Genomic DNA, 25,169 nt, shown 5'->3' with positions numbered 1-25,169 from the left:
TTAACACATTGTGTAATGCTATTGCAAGAAAAATAATCAACCAAAATAACAGCTGCTTGTAAAGAAAGAAGCGCCAAGAGTAGACGGCATATAGGAAAAAAAGCAGCGATATCATATACAACCACTCTCATTAAACTTTTAAAGCCAGTACACTTAAAATATCTCTCTCTCTCGCTTTTGGAAACTAGAGCTGTTGCCATAGTACTCAAGGGCTACAATCTCTGTATGTAACAGAAGAGCATTACTTGTTTGCTTATTTTGAGCTCATGTTGAAACCCTATCCCTTCACCTGAGAAATGGATCTTCCGTCTCAAGTTAGTAAATGATCCTGACCTGGCTCTTCTGACAGGGTTGTGCTAATTAATTAATTAATTTTGTTTCGCTAAGTAAAAATGCCACTTCAAATAAATAGTTTGCTGGCTTACAATCCTGCTGCCTCGAACTAAGATTAAAACAACCCAATAAATAAATGAAAACTTTAACAAAAAAAAATAACAACAGACTGAACAAAATTAAGGAGCAGTGCCTACAACAAAATTCAAAATCACTCGTACAAAAAAAAATGGAATAAACAAATTTATTTCTCTCTCAAAGGACAGGTGAAATAACGAGCAGGAATGCATTAGCTGATTAAAAAAACAAACAAACAATGATCTCTGTTTTAAATGTTTTATATTACATTTCATTGTGTTATATGGCATTGTGCTTGTCTGGTAGCTGTCATTCTCCACCTAGGTATAGAAGGGCTAGGTAAGAAAGGAGGAGGGCAGTAAGGAAGATGTTGTGAATTGCTCCTTCCTCCCAGCTGCACTGAATTGATGCAGGAAATACAGAAATAGCACTTAGATACCACAATGTTTTTAAGCCCTCTCTAAGTCATTTACAGAGGCAGCATATTGTCCCCCACAATTTAGGTCTCCGTTTTTACCGACCTGGGAAGGATGAAAGGCTGAGTCATCCCTGAGCCAGTGAGAATCAAACTGCTGGCAGTCGGCAGAATTAGCCTGCAATACTGCATTCTAACCACTGTGCCACCACCAAATATCCACCTAGGCTAGGTTTCAACCCACATTTATGCACAAGAATTTGCTCATGAATGCATACTTACCACTGATCTGTTTGGCTAAAAATTCACAAATCCCGTTATCTGCACATCTGCAGCATCTGGCATACCCTTCTTTTGCCTTTAGTGTTCACTGAAAAGGGCACAGTGCTCTGAAGGAAGGCATTGTGTATACAGGATGCAAGAAACTGACCCGTTTTATTTATTTTTAGATTTTTTTTATCCCACCTTTATTGTTTTTGTAAAGAACTAAAGGTGGTTAAATATGCCTAATATTTTTTCCTCCTTCTATTTTCTCCATAACAACAACCCTGTGAGGTGGATTGGGATGAGAGAGAGTGACTGGCCCAAAGTCATTCAGCGTAAGGTGGGAATAGAACTCAGAGTTTCTTACTTTCTAGTCTGATACCTTAACCACTAGATCACACTGGATTTCAATGAATTTTAAAACTTATTCAAAAGAGAACATGATGGAAAAGCAAAAGAAACATTATTTATGGTACTAAATACATAATTATTACCATTGGAAGAAAATCAGAATCCTATTCTAGAATGGAAACTCATTATCACCAAGCAGAATTGACCAGCTGGAAAATGAATATTTCTCTTATTAACATTAAGGATTCCAGAGAGTGGCTAATTTCCCTTCAACCTTTTCTTGGTTTTTAACTGCTTTTCCTCTCAATCCCTGCATAGCTCTCCCCCAGCCATCTTGTGCTTTAAAGGCCAACTGACCTAAAATTTAATAGAAGAGAACACTTGTAGGGTTTAACTGTGGGGATCTGTGGTTCTCTCTGAGGATGGTTGTTTCCTTGTAGACATTTCATTACCCAACTAGGTGATATTATCAGTCCACTGATGATGTTACCCAACTGAGTAATGAAACAACACCAAGAAAATAATCAACCTTGGAGAGCACTAAGGATCCCATAACATTGTTTGGCAGAAACAGGAAAGAGGGAAAAAAAATAGAGAAGGCTTCACGCAGTGCTTCCAAGCCCAAGTAAATTACCCCAAATTGGGTCAAAGTGGTTTTTCTGTCAGTAATGACACACAAACCCATTAACCAATCAGAATGGGGACATTTAAAGTGACTTGAAGTGTTTTACCTAAATTGGAAAAAAAGGACTTTCTGATAAGCAGTTTTGGGTACTGAAAGAAAACGTTTGGGAAGCACTGGCTTAAACATATAAAGAACAGAAGGCAGCCAGGAGCCACATTTATAGCTCATGACAAAGGAATAAAAAATAGAAACGTATCAGACTCTTTAGTTAGTTAAAGAAAAAAAAAAACAAATTCCTGGTGCCCTGAGATTGTTTTCCCCTTAAAAGCTGAGTGTTTTTCTTTTTTTCTTTTTTTCCTTTTCCTTCTCACTGCATTAGAACAATTGGTCATGTTTCACTTTCACAGACAGCATTCACTATTTAAACGGAACATCCCCTGCAAGTTAATCAGGGCCACTTCAAAAGTACACTGTGTAACCGTATAGCTGAGAAAAAGCTTTTGAACTGAACTTATTCCATTTGGCTTTGGCAAAACAATTGTTCCCCACAGCCCCTGTCATTTGTGTGATTCTACTGCTGAGGTATTTATTAACAGAGTCCTTGAGGATTGCTCATTTCTCTGAAACATGCAGCATAGTCATAGCAACCTCTTAAGAAGTACAAGGCATGTGCTAACAGCCTGCTATTTGTCTGCTAAAATTCCTATAGCGCTACTTATGCATAGGTGGTACAGGTGAACCAATCACTCAGGTTCTCTCTGAATTTAATTCAGACTTATGGTGCAATGTAACTTTTTCTTAAATGTCTATGGAGATTCTCAATCATCCAGGTCATGGTTGTCCCAAAGGTGCTTTTTTTAAAAAAGGAAAGTGGACTTTCTTGGTTTTTTTCTCTTTGAAAATGTTTTGCTTTTCGTTTCGCACCCGAAAAGCTTCTTCAGTTCTGGATGACAAGCGAAACATTTTCAAAAGGAAAAAAAAAAAGAAAGTCCACTTGCCTTTTGAAAAAAAAAAAAGAGAACCTTTTGGTTTTCCTTCCTTAGCAACAATTAAAGGCTGGACAGAAGATGTTAATGAAGTTTTTGTTTAAGTGGATAAGAATTTTATGTTAGATATCATGTTGGCAAATTTTGCTTTTACAACATGGTGGATACTGATTTCTCTAGCATAAACATTAAAAACATTGTTATTATTCTTAATTTAATTACTGTATACCTTAATTATTAAGTATATATAGATAGGTTGGTGTTTTGTTTGTCTGTCTAGTTGCTTCTAAGTGTGCTGGATTTAAGCCATAGGAAAACTTTATTTGAATTTTTGGTTTGAAATCTCCAAGAAGAACTTTAACAGTTCCATGAGCTGCATGGAAAAATAAGCAAAGGGACAATAGGAAAATCCAAAAAGGCACATGGGAAATATGAGAGAATGTTATTACAAAAGATAACGTGGAAACAATTTCCTTTGTTCATTAGTCATAAAAGATGATCAAAAAATGATGGTAGGCATAAGTAAAATAACTATCTAGGACATGGGTTGTCAACCTGGTCCCTATCACCCACTAGTGGGCGTTTCAGGATTCCAGGTGGGCGGTAGGGACTTCAGAGGTTAAAACCTCCTTTTGAGCGAGTGCAGTTGCAAAATAGGAGAAGCAAACACGTGGGAAGGGGAAGGGAGGAGGGGATAGCAGGGACAGCCGGAATCCAAAAAGAGCAGTTGCAAAATAGGAGAAGCAAACACGTGGGAAGGGGAAAGGGGGAGGGGACAGCTAGAAGCCCAACAGAGCAGTTGCACAATAAGAGAAGCAAACACGTGGGAAGTGGAAGGGGAGGAGTGGCAGATAGCAGAGACAGGCAGAAGCTGAACAGAGCAGTTGCAAAATAGGAGAAGCAAACACGTGGGAAGTGGAAGGGGAGGAGTGGCAGATAGCAGAGACAGGCAGAAGCCCAACAGAGCAGTTGCAAAATAGGAGAAAGAAAAGTTATAGGTAGGAGAGAATTGTTGGCTAATAATAATCAATGGGCTAACTAGCTCAGCCTTACTTTTATACATTGCCCTAAGGAAGGTTTAAAAAAAGGAGATAAAAAGGAAAACATCAAAAAAAAGGGAAGAAAAATGGAGAAAAGGGGATAAAATAAAGGAGGAGAGTAAGCAGTGTTTAGTCTGGCTCATAAATTAAGTCTTGTTATCTTATAAAATAAAAGAAAGAAATAAGTAAAGGAAGGAGAAGGAGAAAATAAAAAAGGGAAAAAGAGATCCTTGATATAGTGAAATACTATAAGAAAGGTAAAGAAGAAGAAGACAGGAAAAGGAATTTTTTATTTTTATTTTTTTTATTTAATATTCCGCACTTGCGCAAAAACTGGTGGGCGGTAAGGAAATTCTTCCATCAAGAAAGATCCATTAGTGGGCGGTAGCTAGAAAAAGGTTGACTACCACTGATCTAGGACTTTACAAATTGATCCAGCAAAATAGTCTAATAACAGCTATAACGTTTCCAAAAAACCAAGCTCCCCAAATCTGTATAGTCTGAAGGAAACCTGTTAAAGCATTAACATTTCCTACTATAGGGAAGAGGTCTCCAGATGCTACAAAGGATAATGGAATAATACTGAATCCACTATTATGTGTGGATTCCTTTACAGGACTATTAAAGCCAGTCTTATAAAACTACATACCTTGAATTTGGTGCCCACGCTGATAAAACTTAGTTTTCCCGCTTTTTGCTTAGTATCCTTATTGTTGTTAGTGTTGGACTCAAAAAGTAGCCGGATAAATTTATCTTTGGATTCACATATAAGGGACTCCAGAGACATATGCAAAGCATCGTTGTTTTTCTCCACAAACTGGGTCTGAGGAAAATCAGAAGCATTTAAGTCACTCAGGAGAGCACACAGATCTGAGCGATCTCTAGAACATATATAGGAATTCAATGTGTCAGTCAATCCCTGCATCTGATGGAGTTGCCACTCACAAAAGTTTAAGCCTTACAATAAAAATTGTTACTTTTCAAAAGGGCTGCTTGACTCTCTTTGATTTATTTCTTTTTTGCTACAATAGATTGTAGATTGTTCTATTCCTACAATATTTTCAAGTATTACTTTTCCTAAAACATTGTATATATTGTATTCAGGGGTGGGTTTCAACCGGTTCGCGGCGGTCCCCCGAACCGGTTGGTCGGCGAACCCGGAAGTAACTTACTTCCGGGAACGGCAAAGGGCGCACCTGCCCGCCCCCACTCCTTACCCAGTTTTGACGAGTTCTGCGCTTCCACGCATGCACAGGACGCATACAGCGCCTGCGCGATCCTCCAGGAGCAGCTGAAGCATCGCACAGACGCTAGTACGCATGCGTGCGCTGGGCACGTGCACGAGGACGCCGCCGGCCCCGTTCCAACCGAACCGGTTGGAACGGGGCGAGAAACCCACCCCTGATTGTATTGAAATGGTATTGCTCATAATGAGCAAAAGTATTGCCTTGCTAACGAAAACCCTGAGCCTACCAGCTAAAGTTAACTATTTTTTTAAAAAATTCTGGTGAATTATTATAATAAACCAAAGAAATAACTATTTGTTATCACTCTCACACATACAGATAATCTTCGACTTATGACCATAATAGAGCCCAACATTTCTGTTGTTAAGCAAGATAGTTGTTAAATGAGTATTGCCTCCTATTACGACCATTCTTGCCACAGTTAAGTGACTCACTGCAGTTGTTAAGTTAGTAACATGGCTGTTGAGTGAATCTGGCTTCTCCATTGACTTTGCTTGTCAGAAGGTCACACAATGTGATCGCCTGACTCTGGGACACTGCAACTATCGCAAACACTTGCTAGTTGCCAAGCGTCCAAATTTTGATCATGTGACTATAGGGATGCTGCAACAGTTGTGTGAAAAAAAAATTTTTTTTCAGAGCTCTCGTAACTTCCAACAGTCACTAAACAAATGGCTGTTAAGTCGAGACTACCTGTCGTATTATTACTTGGAGAAGGGATGATCCTTAGGTCATCTCTTGTGTTCCTGAGCGGAGACTGAAATGTGTAAGAAACAGGAGCTCTATAGTGATGGCCATGCAATAGCAATAGCAGTTAGACTTATGTACCGCTTCATAGGGCTTTCAGCCCTCTCTAAGCGGTTTACAGAGTCAGCATATCGCCCCCACAGTCTGGGTCCTCATTTCACCCACCTCGGAAGGATGGAAGGCTGAGTCAACCTTGAGCCGGTGAGATTAGAACCGCTGAACTGCAGATAACAGTCCGCTGAAGTGGCCTGCAGTACTGCACCCTAACCACTGCGCCACCTCGGCTCTTTTTAAATTTGTGAAAGGCTTCCAGACTCACATTGTTCACTTTCCTTTTGCCGTGAGAAAGCAATTATGAGTTGCCTTAAAAGTCTGTGCTTTTAGCTGACCTATTTATTTGTGAATTAATTTCCAGAGGGATCTCCTGATTGCCCTTCAGTAGGGTACTACATATTTTATAGACAGTAACTGCTCTGTAATACTAAATGCTCATTGCAAAGGGAGAGTTTAACTTATATTAAAATAAACTTTCACAGAATATCTATAACATAACAAATCATTGATTAATAGCAATAGCAATAGCAGTTAGACTTATATACCGCTTCATAGGGCTTTCAGCCCTCTCTAAGCGGTTTACAGAGTCAGCATATTGCCTCCAACAATCCGGGTCCTCATTTTACCCACCTCGGAAGGATGGAAGGCTGAGTCAACCTTGAGCCGGTGAGATTTGAACAGCCAAACTGCTGAACTGCAGTCAGCTGAAGTAGCCTGCAGTGCTGCACTCTAAACACTGTGCCACCTCGGCTCTACTTAACACTCGGCTTAACACTTTTTAAAAAAAAAATTAAAGAAAGAGCAGCAGCTATTAATTTACCGTCTCATAGCAAACTGCTCCTGCGAAATGTCTGACGATGAATCCTTCATCATCACGAATATTTCGATGAACAGCCAATTTAGACTTCCTGGGTATCTGAGGTGAAAAAGAAATGTAGTTTAAGATATATACAGATGTAAACAAAATACTGCAAGAACTCATAACAAACACCAATGAGACTTAAAAGAAAATTTTATTGTGAAGAAAATCCAGCAGCAAGGTCATCCTGTGGCAATATACTGGTTAAAATGGTCTCAACTAGCTCTTAGTTAATATTGTTAAATGGCACTAGCTTGAATACATAAAAAGGAAAAAGAGCTTTTAAAGTACATCTTAACAAACAGATCAGGTATGTGGAACAAGGCAGATCTAATAACCTGATCCCTGGCAGTTTAGGCTCTAAGCATTAAAAAGATCAGTAATTTAACTGAACTTAGAAATAAGTCACTGAATTAATTCAAAATCACCTGTACCGCAATCTACCCAAGTCATCAGTTAGCACATTTTAGACCACATATAACTTGTGTTGAATCTTTTGAAAGCAATTCTACAGAGCATCATCTTTGGATGGTGACATACGTAATAAATAATGATAACTATATTGCCATCACAATTGCTGTTTCCTGCCATTTTCTTGGAGGTAGGGATACAAAGATCCTAAAAGATCACATCTAGTTCACTTTAAAACAACAACAACAACAACTGTAATTTCACCTAATCCACAAAGGATTTTGTAGTTTGCATTCAATGATGACATTTTTAGGCATAACGATGTATGCCCTTTCAATGCTTGGCCACAGCCTTTTCAAATAAAGATTTATTTATTATTGATGCAGTTCTATCCTTTTTGGTCTACCAGCTTAGCCCGGCTTATGTGGGAATCTCGATTTAAATGCCACAATAGCTCTCTGTGTTAGACTAAACTGAGAGAGAACAGCTAGCTAAAAATCATCCCGCAGGGGAGAATTGAGCCTCAAGCTTCTCCTCCTGTAACCACTACATGTCTAAATATTCAAACATGTTTTCCTATAGATATACAGAGAAAAGTTCTGTCCCAAATATTTCTCATTGGAAAGAATGCCATACAGGCTCCAAATTCTATTTCTCCTTATCCTTTAGACTGAGTTTCCCCCTCTTCTCCGGGGATTCAAGATTGAAGTGGTTCTTCTTTGTTTTATGCTCACAAAAAAAGTGAGGAAGATTGGACTGGCCCGAAATCACTTATGGTGTTTCCATTATTGAAGATGGATTTCTATGTTGTTATTACCAGTCCAACACCTAAACCAGTGTATTTCAACCTTGACAGCTCCAGGAGTTGTCCACACATCATAAAGCTGTCAAGTTTTTAAAAAAAACACTGACCTAAACTATGGTGTTATTCTTGAAATATGCTACTCTAGACTTTAATATAACACGATTGGCATCAAACTCTTGTGCCACGTGGGTAGGTAGTAAGGTGTCTAAAGAACTTGTCACAATTTTATTTTAGGAACTATAGCAATGAATTCCACAAAGCAAATAATTTAATAACTAGAGTGGCATGGTCATCAAGATTTCACAAAATTCTTTATTCCAGGGACTTCACCAAACTGAAATGACTTTCCACTTTCACTGTCTCCCTACCACAGTCATCTTCTCTGTTAGTGAAGGGTAGCCATCTGGTTTTGAAACAAGTATTTGCTTTTGCGTGAATGCACTTGTTGCATTTATCTTTATTTCCTTAAAGAAAGCATGGTCTTTTTCTGGGTTCACAAGGTAGCCATGCAATTCTTGGAAAGTGTACATCTTAGTTAAAGGGAAGCTGATAGAATGCAATAAGGAAACAAGCCAATCTCAGGCAAACAATTGTTTATATAAGCGGATTCATCTGGGGAATCAACCAATCTAAATTCAAAAAATAAACCTACTGATAGCCTGAAATGTTGTTTTTGTTTCTGATGAACCACCGAAGCAAAATGTTGATCGCTTGGCTGTGGAAGACGATTTTCTTCATCCAAAATATCAAGGATTCCTATCAATTTTGCTTCAATCAAATCTGTTTGAATGATAAAAATCATAGGCTATTTCATAAATAATATGCAATGATAAAAACCTAAGTTAACCAAATAAGAAAATACTTGCATGTATCCTATTAATCTTATACTTTCTATATCCCATTGAAATTTCGGCCTCACAAGAGAGATACAGTATGACTATTTAAAATTAAATTATTTAAAATGCAAATGATTGCAAGTTATTGGAGTGGCTGCAGTTTAAACAAAATTCTCAACTGCACTAATATACTGTTATGATTTCATACTCATGTTTCTACTGTTATTCAGACAGTAGATGCTTACAAATATGCATTAAAAGAACAAAAAATATGGTAAAATCAAATACAGAAATGCTTTGTATAAACATTTTACAAATATACTAGAACAATAGTAATCAAGAAATATATCCATGTTGATAGCAAGAAGGTTCTTATTACTTATTATTGTAGAATGAACAACAATTTAAATGAATAATAAAATATCATTAACCCCTCCCCTTCCCCCCAAACGTTGTGCCTGGGGCAATACATATATTCACATCCACAATATCCAGAACAATGGACTCACTAAACTCCTTGGTCCAGGAAAAAGCCAAATATTAATTCCATGAGTCCGAGTGTACTTCCAGAAGACATTCAAGATGTTGGTGGCCACCTATAAAGTTCTTTCTGGAACAGGGCCAGCAGTCTTACAGATTGTCTGTAAATCTGCTTCACTTTGGTTGATACCTGTCCCACCAAGTTCAAAAGGAGAGAGATGCTCCAGGTCTCCTCAGGTAAAGAATGGGATCTAGGAAGTGGGTTTTTCTGCCTGTCCTCAGGTACACCCCAAGATAATATGAAATTGGCTGACTCTGCCAGCTTTTCATAACTCACCGAAGACCTGAATGTGCTCAAGAATATGGAGCAAAGTTGGGAGGTAGATTACTTATGAAATGTTGTTGTAAGTTTTCCTAGTTTAGTAGCAGCACTTTTTAAAATGTTTTGTTGACTTTATTTTTCCTAGGATTTTTCTATGTATTGTTAGCTGCCCAGGGACATATGATCTGCAGGATGGCTGGCCAACAATTAATCAGTGGAACAAGCTTGCTTCCAGAATGAAAGCTCTGTGAATGCTCCAACACTGGAAGTTTTTAAGAAGCAATTGGACAACCATTTGTCTGAAATGTATAGGGTTTCCTGCCTGAGCAGGGGGGTGGATTAGAAGACCTCCAAGGTCCCTTCCAACTCTGTTATTCTGTATTCTATATACTGTATATACTTGAGTATAAGCCTAGTTTTTCAGCCCACTTTTTGGGCTGAAAAAAGCCGCCTCGGCTTATACTCGAGTCAGTGAAAAATTTGCCCGAAATGGAGGAGAAAAAGGGGCGGGGCCATGCCGCTGGGTGACACTCGTGAATGGCCCAGTGCCCCTGTGAGTTTCCCCTCCCTCTGTGTCAGTTTGCCGCGCAGCGCGCACCGCACCATCCCCCCTCCTCACGTTCTAATGTAATGCAGGGCTGTCTTACGATTCCCCTTCCTCCCCCTCCTGCCGCTCTGCAACGATGTCCCACCTCCTCCGTGTTATGGCAAGCAGCCACATAGCGATGTCCCACCTCCTCTGGTACAGTGATCCAATGATAGGAATCACTGTGCCGTGTGTCATAGGAGGCGGGACATCGCTCCCGCGGCTGCACGGGACATCATCATCACAGCGGGACATCAGCATCATGAGGTGAGTGAAGTATTTCATTGAATACACCGCTAGTTTACTGTTTTTCTTTGAAATAAATATTCAAAAACATTATTGGTATCTATTTTTATTTTTGAAATTTACCGGTAGCTGCTGCATTTCCCACCCTAGGCTTATACTCGAGTCAATAACTTTTCCAGTTTTTTGTGGTAAAATTAGGTGCCTCGGCTTATATTCGGGTCGGCCTATACTCGAGTATATACGGTAATGTATGGCCAAATAAATGTATTTAATTATTAAACGATATGAAAAATAATGCATTACAGAAAGCTAACAGGGACAGGGACATCCAAAGTTTAAACAGATATTTTGTTCCCCAGAGGAGGCACAGAAAGGGAGAAGGCAAACTTCTCAGATCCCACTAAACGACACCATTCTTGAACTTGACACCTTCTTTACCACAAAATGTATGTTTTGGAAGAGCCATGGGAAATACAGCTGGGGCTACAGGTAGAAAGTCATAAAAAGTAACCTTTTTTCCTGCTTTCTACCTGAAAGAGCATCAAGTTAACAAAGCAAGTGAGCCTTCCAGTTCACTTCTCTTCATGAAAACATGACTTTTAAGGCTGTGAAAATATGGTTTGTCCCAATAACCAGTGTTTAATACACTCTAAAATGAACTCTCTATTACTGAGATGAATGGTCCAGGCTAATTAACCAGCTTCAAATTTTGGTTTGGTGGAACCCAAGGCATTTTAGTGGGAAGACTCAAGTTGAACATTCAAATGTTTCCATCCAACTTAAAAAATACTTTTCTACACTTTCTCTTCCCCAACCATTCCAGCCACAAAATATAGACTTTTTGTTAAATCCAAAAGGTACAAATTACAGTATTTTATTTCAAAGTAATTTAACCTTGGGGGAGGTAACATTTCCCCAAGTCATTGTTACTAATTTTGCTTTAAAGAATAAGAAAAAAAAAACCAAACTAGATATAGTTCTGTATAGATTTAACAGAAGCCATAGTAAATAGAGCTTTTGCATATAAACCTTATCCCAATACTAAACTTACATACCTATACAGTCCTGGTTATCCACATAATGTACTTCATTAACACCCAAATCTTCTTTTTGATAAAGTTCTTGTTCCTGTAAGAAAAACAGAATTATAATAGCCTGTCTGATCATGCCACCTACAATGGGGTTAAGCACCCATGCCTGAGATGTCAGATTTCATTAATGGCACTGCTATTCTTCTGACTCAATGTGACTTATTTCCAATGAAGCTGATCCCACTCAAAAAGAACTTGTCATTCTGATGCTGTAATGAGGTATTTTAGTGTGGTAAGCCATTTGACTTTGGGAATATAAAACTCCAAAACTAAAATAGCTGGAAGTTGTTTTGAAAAACTTAAGCTTATTTTTTTTTTAATCCATATCTGTACCAAAGAAAGAAATGTTCTGAAATCATTCTTTTCCCGTTTTTCTTACTTTTTCTTTTGGTACCTCTTTCTTGATTTTTTTTTTCTTTTTCATATCTTTTTTCATTAAATTTTTTTCTCATATGCTTGTTTTCTTAATATTGTTTTTGAAAACCAATAAAGAAAAAAGCTTCATATTTTTCTGAAGCCACGAATATTCCTGTTTATGTTTATTCTGGACATTAGGAATCATGAACACTCTGCCTTCAGAGGTATGAATAAAGTTGATCTTTTTCTGTGTTAATGGCATAACAATATAGCATTCCTTGTAGCGTGCACTAGAATATTGTCACTTTCAAGTTTCCAAGGACTTTGCAAGCATGCCACATGTGCTCTAAATGTCACTGGATAATAATGACATCGATTTAGACATAAATCCTCAATAAGTGTTCACACAAGAGTTTTCAAGTCACCAAGTAAGAAGAAAAAGAATGCTGCAAGAACTGTGCTGTAAAAGACTGAAACCAGAATCAATGATTTCAAGGCTGAAGATGGCCATTATGTAAAAACATGACAGCCACTTGTCTTCAAAGCCACCCAGGATATTATGCTCTGCCAAGCACCCATAAATTAGGGAAGGAAGAAGCCAGGAGTTTTAATCCCATGACTATAAAAGTCACTTTCATCTTCTCATTACCAGGGAGAAGTCAATTGCGGCGTATTTCTTTGTCCACAACAAAGATTCTACTCTGGCCAAACTAGACCTATGAGTGTTCTGCCTAGTTGAAAAGTCAAGCTAAGCTGTGAATGTCACAAGATACCACATATGTTTTAGTGTCAAGTCCTGGATAGAGCAGCATGCTATGGAGGATTATTCCGGAGATGAGTGAGTTTTGTGAGATTCAATGAAATATCTCCTGACATTGCTGTAGGTAATATGTGAAGCTGACCAAGATTTAAGAGAAAAATCAACACATAATTAGGACAGCATATCTGGTTTCTTTCCTGAACCTCCCGATATCTTGGCATGTTCTACATTACCTCTTTAAGGATCCTTTCATTAAAGAACTGCTGTAGCTTCTCATTACAGTAATTAATGCAAAACTGTTCAAAGCTGTTGTGTTCAAAGTATTCTGCAAAACAAAATGGTGAACAGATTTAGAGGAATCATATCATTGGTCCATTGGAGCACAGCATTCCACCATCAGGTCTTTTACACCAAGGTGGGCAGAAGGTAAATCTAGCGCAGAGATGTCTAAACTCATATTGTCATGGCGCGTATTGGGACTTTTTACCCCTTCGCTAAACCAGGTGTGGGCGTGGCCAGCATGTGACGCATCCAGCCTGAGAGCCAGGAGTCTGATCTAGAGGCACTGGTAGATCTCTCAATTTGCTGCAGGTCAAGAAGGATTTCTGACAGCCAGTAGTTTAAATAATATGAACTCTCTATGGAGGTAGATAGCAGTATTCCAGTATTTGAGAGGCCGCCACAAAGAAGAGGGGGGGCGGGGTATCAATTTATTTTCCAAAGCATCAGAGGGCAGGACAAGAAACAATGGATGGAAATTAATCCAGGAGAGAAGCAACCTGGAATTAAGGAGAAACTTCCTAACAGTGAGGGCAATTAACCAATGGAACAGCTTGCCTTCAGATGTTCTGGGTGCTTCATCACAGGAGGTTTTTCAGAAGAGACTGGACAGTCGCTTGTCTGAAATAGTATAGGATCTTCTGCTTGAGCAGGGGGCTGGACTAGAAGACCTCTAGGGTCCCTTCCAGCTCTATTCTGAATCTGATTCTCTTATATCACAATGATTATTTGGAAGCAGAGAGAGCTTTGGGTAACCTGGAGTGTCTGGAAAAATTACCTAATGTTTAGCGATCTGGTACATTCCAACTTTTATTTTATTTTTAAAAATATAGCTCTTGCGAGTCTGAAATCAGCTGGCATCTGCTCTACACAGTAGTAGCTGCTACTATTACATAGGGTGAATTGCATCCTGTCGGCTGGCAATGCTGGGAATTGCAGAACTAAGAGATTTGAAGATACTAGGAAATGAGGAAAGCTAATCAAGAACAAAATCTTTCTAGCAAACATGAAAACATGTGCAGCTAGAATTCATTGAATTAAATGAAAAGAGTACTTTCCCCCATTTTCATATATTTGCTGGGGGGGGGAGCCTTTATGAGAAGCATGAATGAATGGATTCCTTATTAGAGCTACTGGCCTTGAAATTCTACAAGGCTCACAATGCTTAGACAATAAACAACACACAACAAAACAAAAATAAGTATAGGTACATAAGCACGGCCCTGCTGGAACAGACTCCTTGCCCATATAGTCTAACAGTCTGATTTCATAGTAGCCAACCAATAGCAGAAGGAAGCCCACTAATTTGCCAGCAATGTATAATTAGCAGGAGGCTGTTGGCTGCAGACACGGAGAGAACTGGGCTGCCTATTTTGCACACAATGTTGTTCTCAAGTGCACTCTTTTTAGAACAGATTTTTTTTAAAAAAAATAAAGTGGACTTAAGAAAATATCTCTAAAATATCGAGGCATCTGCCAACTGATGAGTTTGCCTGGCTACAAAGTGCACGTCAGACTCACATTTTAAGTCAAATCATCTTGGACAAATCATTATTATTTTTATTATTATTAGATTAGTACCCCACCATTATTTGTAGATCTCAAGATACTGTACATAATGTTCCTTTGTCCTATTGCCGCCACAACGACAACCCTATGTGGATGGCAGGGCTAAGCGAGAATGACAGGTCCAAAGTCACCAGATGTCGAAGGGAGGACTAGAACTCACGGTCTTCTGATTTCTAATCCTGCACTAATATTTTAATTGCTACATACAATCGGCTCTCAAATTTTGTCATTCTACGTCCGAGATTTCTTGTGGTAAGAAATGATAAACATGAAAAAGCACACAGTCTGAATAGTTAAAAGGTAAAACACTTACCAAAACCTGCAATATCCAAAACCCCAATGAAAAAAGACGACGTCTCAAATGGGAAACATTGATTTACCCTGTTGACCACATGGTCAAAGAGGTGACTATAGACAGTTTTTGCCAAAGCATCACGTGCATTATTTGCTTGTTCTACTTTTAATGGAACCCTGGAGGAGAAAAAAGTATTATAATTACTATCAATTTGTTCCATATTTGTGAGGACAACAAGGGAGATTACAATAATATGGACAAAATTTAAATAACTAAATATTTAATAGAAACAGTATTAAATATAACCATATGGGATTCCTGAAATATAAGTTTTTGGCAGATGACAAACTTCCTCCTAAACACCAGAAGAAAAACAATGAAACTACAAGGGAAGAATTGCATGAGAAGCTAATGGGAGGTCTTGTCTTTTTAGCCTTAGCAATATGTCAGAGAGCAGCAAAACTGCCATACTATTAATCAACCAAGTTCCTAATGAAGTTATATAGTAAGAAAACAGACTAAATGATACCTAATTGTTTATAACCACAATCATACAACTGGAAATATGCTAGATGCAAAAGATAACTTATTAAATGTGTGCAAATCAGATTGAATTGAGTATCCCAATCGATTTGGAAAATCAGTTTGGTTTATTCTGGATATTTGAATCAGTTCAGGCCAAATCCTACATAATGGAATTTCAATGCATTTGCATAAAACACATGCCAGGGAGTATCAAAATTGGTCCAGCTGGATTCAGAGAGTTGAACATAGGAGAAGTCCATAAAACATAGAGGTCTGCTGGTTTTATAACCAGGCTGGGCTTATGTAAAGTACCAATGCCACACTGGCCATGCATGTTCACAGCATCCTGAATGACTTGTGGATACTCCCAACACTGGAGGTTTTTAAGAAGAAATTGGACAACCATTTGTCTGAAATCAAATAGAATTTCCTGCCTGAGCAGGGAGTTGGACTAGAAGACCTCCAAGGTCCCTTCCAACTCTGTTATTCTGTTCAGTAGTTGCAGAAGAACTATGGAAAAGTATGACTATCATTGTAAGAACTGGGCTACATGTTTATGTAAATAGAACTTTCTCATATCCAGACTATCTGTATTGTGTGGATGTGTGTGGTGGGTGGGTGGGTGGGTGGGTGGGCGGGCGGGCGGGCGGATGGATGGATGGATGGATGGATGGATGGATGGATAGATAGATAGATAGATAGATAGATGTGGGAAAGAGAAAAAAGACTGTATATACAACTTATCAAGGCCACTCAGAGGGGAGAAACATAACTTTTTTCTTTCTCTTTTTTAAAGTTGGTCATTTTATTTCTAGCTTCCCTGGAAATGTGGAAAAACTAAATCAAATAAATTCATTCTTTTTTATTAAAACCTAAAAATAGCAGAAAATAATGTGTTAGTCACTGTTATATTTCCTAGCATTAGCATTGTTTTTGAGTAATAATGATACTGATTTCCTTCTGCAATGCTGATTTTTTCTGATTTTTCTGCAATGTTGATACAGTATTTCAGTACCATTTATTTAAAAGTGCCATTTATTTTCAAGGACATTTATTTTATTTATTTTTCAGTGCCACTTTTTTTAAAAAAAAATCCATTCCTTTGAAACCAAATTATATAAGATGAAACGTGGCTTTTTAAAGGAAACGTCTTTGAAATAAACCATATGGAGGCAATAGCATGTGACATTAAGACATCATTGACGAGACAGAAATTTTGGGATGCATAATCCCACAAGGATTTCAGTTCACATCTGACAGATGAGGTAAAAGTTGCACAGAGAGAAAAAGATGGAACCAGCAATACTGGAACGACATGAAAAAGAAGTAGAAAAGTTTGTGCTGAAACACTGAATCCAGAAGAGCAACTTGAAAGAGTAGGAAGAAAAAGCTGGAAAGATATGCTGTCCCAAAAGAGTTACTTTGAGGACTGAGGTAATTTTTTCCTAGATAATATTTTCAAAAGTACCTTGAAGGGTCTCCAGAATGCTTCCAGGAGACCCATAAAAGATTACTGCCAGAGATCAGATCACTTGTATTTTCAGTTCTAACAGGCTGCTGAACCCACACTATTTGTTTTTAAACTTATATTGTTTTTGATGAGTACATTTCAATAGTCGTCCACTTACGACCTTGTGTTTAGTGACCTTTTTTTTTTTGCAATTTGTTTTTAATTTTAAAACATTAAAAAAAACATTGAAAAAATTCTCATCCAGTACATACAGCATGTCGTTTGGTTACAAGCGTTTTTGCATCCATATTCTCAAATACATTTACAATCACAGATTTTTCATCTAATATAACTAGATACCTCACTTTCATAGTACAACGCATATTCAATTACAATTAATATATTTTTCCCAATAAACTTAATTCCCTTACATTCTTGATTGTCTGTTTAATAACAGTATACCTTTATATAATCGCATATCCCGATATGAAAAAGATTTACCAACCATTTATATTTGTATATCACTGTTTTCAATGTAGTGACCTTTTGACGTTACAATGGCACTGAAAAAAAGTGACTTACAACCGGTCCTCACACTATGATCATTGCAGTGTCCCTACGACCACAAGATCAAAATCCAGCTGCTTGGTAGTTGATTGAGAAAGTCGCAAATGGTGATTACACTATGCCAGTAACTATTGCAACTATCATAAATTCAAGCCATTCATTTAAAATTGCCACTTATTTTCAGAGTCATTTATTTACTTATTTTATTTTCAGCGCCACTTATTTTTTTTTAAAAATCAACTGCCAACAAGCAAAGTCAATGGGGGAAGCCAGCTTCACTTAACAATGACTCACTTAACAGATGACTCACTTAATAGATACGGTGATTCGCTTATCAACCCCAGCAACAACGAAAAAAAAGTTTTACAATTGGATATGACTCAATCAACCACCACCTCGTTTTGTGATGGAAGGTTTGTTCCCAATTGTGGCTCTAAGTCGTGTATAGCGATGACCTATGTATAGCAATTAAGGTTTCACCATTTGACCATGCCAATGAGGTCAAATTAGGTTAAATCGGTGCCTATTCAGATAAGGTTGCTTCTTTCGGAATTAACCTCACTGGGGCCATGTGCTAAAAGCAGGGCTGACAAACTCCCAGCCTATGGGCTGGATGAGTCACATGCTGGCCACACCCATACCCAGTTCAGTGAAGGGGGGGGGAGTCCTGATACGTCACGTGACGCCCCTGTACTAAAGTCACTATCTACTACGGCGGAGCTGGATCTCTAAGAGAAAACATAACAGTCAAAGGGCAGGCAATTAGCATTACAAAAGGCATCAGAAAAGGCATTGCTGCTTCCTAAATCCCAGGAACCAGAGAAGCTCCAGTCTGTGTTATGCTTAATTTTTTTCCTCTCTGCAACAATTAAGAGGAAATCAATATCCTGAAACTTTAACCATGAGGAAACAATATACTTAAGTGAGAACACATTTGGTTCAGCCTTATTTTTATGCCCTTTTTATGCTTCCCAAGCTTTGCCTTTTGTTCCTCAAAACCACTTATCAGAAAGTCCTTTATACCCAATGTAGGTGAAACAACTCAACTTAAATACCCCTGTTGTAATTAGATGATGAGTTCACACATCATTAACCAAAGAAAAACCACTTTACCAAATTTTGGGTCACATACCCAGATTTGGGAAGCACTACCCTAAACCCAAAGTAAAAGAATCCAGCAACTTGTTTTCTCTGCCCTTCGATCCTTTCAGGATGGCAGTCTCAACTGCTTCAGTCACCTTAAGCCCTGCTTACTGAAAAGCACAATCCTATTTGAACTGATGCGCTGGCACAGTCCGAGGAACCCTGGGTATGCGGTTCTCTGGGTCAGCGCGGAGAGGAAGTGTAGAAGGCTTGTGAGGCGACTGCCAGCATTAAGAGCCAAAGGCAGCCTGTCTTCTCTAACTTGATGAACTGTATTTAAAGAGAACTTACTTACTTATTATGAAATAGTAACATGATATGATGGACCCAGAGCTCCCTCCCTATTACTGGAAATAAGAGGTCAAGGAAGTGAAAGCTCTCATTACTAGAAAATGGCTACAACTGCATTTCATTAGAGTACAAATAGCTTTAATGCATAATCTCTTGATTTATCTTATGGTAATAGGCATTGACAGAATCTTAACTTAAAAATAGAGAGAAGGTTCTTTTCTATACGCCTCCTGGGGCATTTAAAAGCTCAGCAGTATAATCCTCAAAGTTCATGTCAATGGTCAATCTTTTAAATAAAGCATTTGACTCACTTTAATTTTACATTAAACAGTAGATAAAATTTAAAACAGAAGAAATATTTAAGTAGCTAAAAAGCAGAAGTTATATTGATACATGCAGTAAAGGAGCAGCTGTAGATATCTGTTCTATAAAAAAACTGCCAACTATAGAAAGTGAACGCAACCATTCAATTAACTGTTTGTACACTATTTACAGAAAAATAATCACTGTTCTTGATACAACATAGGAACCTGAAAACTTTTAGCAGTGTGTAACTGCAAGACTAGGTTCAATTCAGTCTAACTCGGGTTTCAGTACCATTGTTTCTAACCTAAAAAGGTTTTAAACTGTGGGCTGTTTTGAAAAGAGCAAACCAAAGAATCTTAGCATGAGGTAAATACAACAGAAATTTCTGTTTTGTGTTTACTGACATGCATAATAAAGTATAACCATGGAGCTCCCATTATGGGAGGTGCAATTTAGAGAAAGCAAGGCCTACTCATGTGACTTACAGTTGTTTCTCCTAGGCCTTGAAATTCACTTTTACAAGTTTATTAACAAAGATTGGTAGCTAAAGGTATACATGGAACATTGATCAAGAAATATGGATACTTCAAACAGGGGTCACTGCTAAAAGAATGCAGCATTGGAGAGGTACATTCATTCCTGATTCTCAGTCATAGCCCGTGTTTCCCTGAAAATAGGCCCTACCCCAAAAATAAGCCCTAGTTAAGACCCCACCAACTCCGTTCCACCATATGGTCGTATGAGGTGGAGTGAGGCGCATGCGTAAAAATCAAGCTAGGGTGAGAGTGGGGATGGAGTTGCCCCATGCACCCTGCACCCACTCACCTTAGGGCTGCGACAGGGGTCAGCACGTGGCAGGCGTGGCTGCAGCAGTTCTAAGGTAAGTGGGTAAAGCATCCTCTGAAAATAAGACCTAGTGCTTATTTTGGGGCCCAAAAGAAAATAAGACCAGGTCTTATTTTCAGGAAAACACCATAAATATACGTTTTGTGAATATTTGGCTCTTTCTGCAGGCTTACTTCTTCCTCATTACAGCTAAAATTCTGGAAGATGTTTCTATGAGAAAAACAGACACAAGATAATTCTTGCTCCTTCTTGCAGCCCTTCTTCCTTCTCAATATTTTCTCATAATGAGAATCTGGTTTTGTAAATCTGGATCCCATTTTGGTGTTCTACATGACAAAAGGGCAGCCCGTTGCTTATGTGTAGTTTCCAGCTACTTCCTTCTTTCGTTCCTTTTCTTCAATTTTTCCTTTACTTTCCCTTTGATTTCTTTCTTTTCTTTTTGTTACTTTACATTAGTCCGTATTAGTTTTAAATTTTCTTTTTAAAAATCTTGTAATTATACAACGAAAGGCTAGGACGAGATAGTTAGTTATGGGAGATACAAATGCTATTGTTTTGCAGCAAGAGGTGATAAAGTAGAACACGGAGATTGGAAAAAATGAAATCTGGAAGATGCACCGAAACACCATCAGCCAAATTTGGTATGCATAAAGATATAAACATTCTGTCACAAAATTATCACTCTTATAAGATAATGGACCCTGTGGTCCATTAAGAGTGTCTCACCATTCAGGAAGTCTGACAGCAGGATAGTTCTGTAGGTTATTTGCATGTTTACAAGTTATTTGCAAAAACACTCCTAGGCGCCATGCAGACTCTACTCTTAACATAAAGTTCACATTTGTTTTTTTGCTTTTAAACTATTATTGCAACATAGATACGGATTCAAGCTGAGCTGAGCCCCATCATAAGGCATTTTCACTTCTACTAATACTTGACAGCTTAGTATTAACAGGTAAAAAAGAAATCATTATTATTATTATTATGCAAAAATACATTTTCCCCTCACCCGCTGGGATGAAAGGAAACATTTTACATAGTGACAGATATAATATTACTCCAAGGAGAAAAAAAAACCACCAATTTACCTTATGGCACAAACAGTAAGTTGGCGGGGGGGAGGGGGGGTTACCTTTCTTTTACACTCTCAATAATTCCAAAACAGCTCAAAGAATATATTTTTTACAGTTGATATTTAGAACTTTAGGTGCAAAAGTCACGGGAAACCTGGGGAGTTCAGCAAGAAAGATTTCTTGCTACTTACTTGATAACTGTCCCTTTGGTGCCCCCTGCTGTTGTCAGCATGACTCTGGTGGTTAAACTCACACGGAGATCATCCTCATCCAAGCCGAGTAGTTTAGCACAGTATTCCAGAGACTGGGCAGATTTATTTTTTAGTGTACATCCACCTGAGGCAAAAAAAAAGAAGTTTACTAATATAGGTGTCTGTGTGTGTATGTGTGTGTGTGTGTGTGTTTGTTTGTTTTTGTGCGCGCGCACACACATATATATGTATATGTATGTTTGCATGTATGCATATTTCTTAAAAATTGAAATGTTCAGACAATTTAAAAATGATAACCGATAAAATCTGTCTAGAGCAGGGGTGTCAAACTCGATTTCACTGAGGGCCACATCAGGGTTCTGTTTGACTGGGGGGGGAGGCAAGGGGAGTGTAGCTGGGGGCGTGGCCAGCTTGACATCACTCCTGTTACAGGCGCCTGTGGTGGCCCGAGCGCTCTGCCAGCAAAAACAGGATCCCAAGCTCCGTTTTCAGCTGCCACTGCCTCCTGCAACCCTCTGCCATTGAAAACGGAGCTCAGGAAGGCTGCATGCGGGAGCCTGTATTCGCTGCCAGAAACACCATGGCCCGATCCTTCGCTGTTTCCAGGGTGGCACCGTGGACCAGATCTAAATACCCTACGGGCCACAGGCCCTGAGTTTGATACACCTGGTCTAGACATTGGTGTTTGTATGTGTCATATAGGTATCATTAAAAAAAAATGTCTGAACACTCCAATTGTTAAGAAATTATACAGAATTAATGGATACTTTCAACACTGGCATCAAGGCCAGTGAAAAGAAACATGGCCAGCATCCACTACCTTAGAACAGGACTTTCTGCCAAGGAAAATGAAAGGCGGTAATCATCAAGGTAAAGTTATTAAAGTGTTTTGTGGTTCAGTTCCTAGCACTGTCAGTTAAGAAAGGAGCAGGTAATAAGAAAAACCTCTCCCCAAAATACATAGAAGCTGCATTAAAAACTTCCCAAGAAGAGCAGGGTATAACGTAAATTCAATTTAAAAGCAATTCTGTGCATAAACACTCATGAAAATTTTATATTACTTCAGTGCTATTTGTTCCTATTCCTCTTAAACAGCAGAGTACATATTTAAAACATCAAGAATGGTTTCAAGTAAATAATCAAGCTACACTTGATATATGATATTCATTGATCCTCTTGGGATCCCACTGTGTTTCTTTCTATTTGTGAATCTTACAAACCTGCTTCCACTCTGGCCTGCCACATTGTCAAGATACCTCTCTAATTCAACATGTTTCTCTTGATTTCAATATTCACTCAGCATTTTAAATTATGTATTTGGGGTAAAACAGTAAGGAGTAAAACAAGCCACAGAGGTACAATTTAGGGAGCACTGTTTCTTCAACCTACAATGTGTCTTGCATGTAATAAAAGGGGAATAAACTTAGCTCTGGATTTCATATGATGTTGAAGACTCAAGTGCATTATCTCCTATGTTTCCTTTCTATATTCTTCTACCCCTGCAGGTGTGTGTGTGTGTATTACAATTACTTTACAGTTATATTATCTGTTGCTTCTTAATTTCTTTTACAGTAATTGCAGTTTAATTTAGGTTTTTTTGTATATTGCCTTGGTACTGTTAGTACAGGGTGAATGATCAATTGAATAAATTAGAATCATCCTGGCATCATAAAGAAGGCTTGCTCCTGATCCATTGTAGTAATTTTACTTGTCTTAATTTCTCCAAGGAATTAAAAAAAATTAGCTTTCGCCTTTTTAATTACATATACTTTTTCCCAGCTTAGGAGAAAGAACAGTGCAAAGTTATTCTAGCAAGTGAGAGATATTAGCATGCCTTATTGCAAATAGTTTTAAAAATTATTTTCAAATATAAAGTTTTTAAATCTTTGCTAGGAAATAAACTCTTAATTTCAGAATTAAGCGGCAGAAATTTCAGCATTGCTTTTTTAGTGAAATAAAAACAATGATTATGTGCCATCAAATCAGCAAAACCATCTAACCAGATGTGCTGCCAGCTTCTTCAAAATCAATATTCCCCAGATGTAAAACACCAGCAACCACTCGGAAGAGGTCCAGCTTCTCTTCATCGTTAAGCCCAATCTTCTTCATTGCGGTGCACATTCTGTTAAAATCTCCATGGTCATCTAGCAGGGGGTCCTTCAGGGAACCTGATTTTTGGTACTATAAACAAGATTAATGTTAAGCAATCACAAAGGGACGAGGAATCATACTTCTACTGATTAATAGCGAGCCAAAATAAACAGAAGAGAACATGAAGAACAGAATTTAAAATTATGCCTAAAATTTCAGGATTTTTAGACAAGATGGGGAATCTATCCAGAAACAAAAACAGGGAGATCTGAGATGAATAAAAAAAGGCACTGTGAGGAACAAAATATGTCCCAAACTTAGAAGGAATTGTCAAGGAAGAATCTACTGTACTGCTAACACGCGGGCAGCTATTGCAAAATCAAAATGGGTGGAGAGCTGCAAATTCATCCCAGATCTCCCTGGTTGTTGTTATTTGTTGTTGTTGTTTCTGGATAAGATTCCCCATCGTGTCGAAAAATCCTAAGATTTTAAGCAGAATTTAAAATTCTGTTCTTCATATCCTCTTCTGTTTACTTTGGCTTGCTTTCACTTCATAAAAATACTACTGAATCTATTTGCATACATAATATCCTCACTCCAAGAGCTTTGGGTCACAGATGCAAAGTGTAGTTCCTGAAGCCTGCCTATAAAGTGCTTTGAACAATTGTTACTCACACAATAAATGAAGACAATGCATTTGATTGGAACATAGAAAGCTTCGTGTAGCTCAGCACTTCCACTGGCTGACAGAGAAATGTACTTTTCCTACCAGGAGAGTTTGAATATAAATTGAGGATGTGCTTTTGATGCTCTGGCTCCATTAAAGCATCATTTTGGAGGGGAAATCCTTTACTTGAGGCCCGGAATGGATACCGCAAATGAAATACGAGATCACAACATTTGAAAGATTACAGTAAATAATGATCCTTGGAAACAGAACCAAGCATTCATTTCAGCATGATGGCATTGTTTTACCAAAGTTTATATTTTATAAACATACTAGCAGTTTTGATTATTTATCTATTTAGTTTCAAACAGAACACATTATTTATTATCAACTCAAGGTACTAAAGATTCTAACTATCTAATACATGCACAGAGAGAGCATGCTCAAAATAATTGTTCATCTCAAATAATATGCAGAAAAGCCCGTGAAATCCCAAACAATTTTTTTAAGAATATGAAGGAAAAAAAGACTAACGTGCATCTACTAAACTCACACCACACAATAATTAAAATCCCAGATTATACAAAGTGATCACCTCATCTTCCTGACAGGAAAGGACAAAAACAATGCAAACATTAATTGACTATTTTATTTACTATAATTAAACATGATACAAAGGGGACATAAACAAGACATTTCTGTCAGATTAATAGTAAGGTTAGGACAGCTGACATTACTGGAAATCAATTATAATTATTCTCTTCACCTCTATAATACTAACTAGAACTGCTCCTTCCCCCAATTTCAATGCCATCCCAATCCTCTGAGATATAAAGAGGGAGAAGAATGGAAAACAGAATTACCCAAAGCTCAGAAATTCTGGATACCTATCTACCAAATAGATATTGTGTTCAATCGGCACAATTGTATTAATTTGAAAGCATTTGAGGCTCTTTTACTGC

At 38.0% G+C, this 25,169-nt stretch overlaps 1 protein-coding gene across 1 annotated transcript in view; it reads right to left on the bottom strand.

Moving 5' to 3' along the window:
• The window catches only part of MYO6 (myosin VI), a 121,579-nt gene that overhangs the window by 34,121 nt on the left and 62,289 nt on the right, over nt 1-25,169 (bottom strand). Inside the window, exons 11-18 of the mRNA XM_032216291.1 lie at nt 23,450-23,630; nt 21,429-21,573; nt 15,055-15,212; nt 13,127-13,218; nt 11,741-11,813; nt 8,868-8,995; nt 6,961-7,056; nt 4,742-4,915 (exon numbers count right to left, since the gene is read on the bottom strand). Of these exons, the coding sequence (XP_032072182.1) occupies nt 4,742-4,915; nt 6,961-7,056; nt 8,868-8,995; nt 11,741-11,813; nt 13,127-13,218; nt 15,055-15,212; nt 21,429-21,573; nt 23,450-23,630 (1,047 nt within the window). The remainder of the gene's footprint in view (nt 1-4,741; nt 4,916-6,960; nt 7,057-8,867; nt 8,996-11,740; nt 11,814-13,126; nt 13,219-15,054; nt 15,213-21,428; nt 21,574-23,449; nt 23,631-25,169) is intronic.

This window comes from Thamnophis elegans, chromosome 4 (assembly GCF_009769535.1).
Source record: "Thamnophis elegans isolate rThaEle1 chromosome 4, rThaEle1.pri, whole genome shotgun sequence".
Lineage (NCBI taxonomy): Eukaryota > Metazoa > Chordata > Lepidosauria > Squamata > Colubridae > Thamnophis > Thamnophis elegans.
This window is presented reverse-complemented; position numbering and strand designations above follow the sequence as displayed.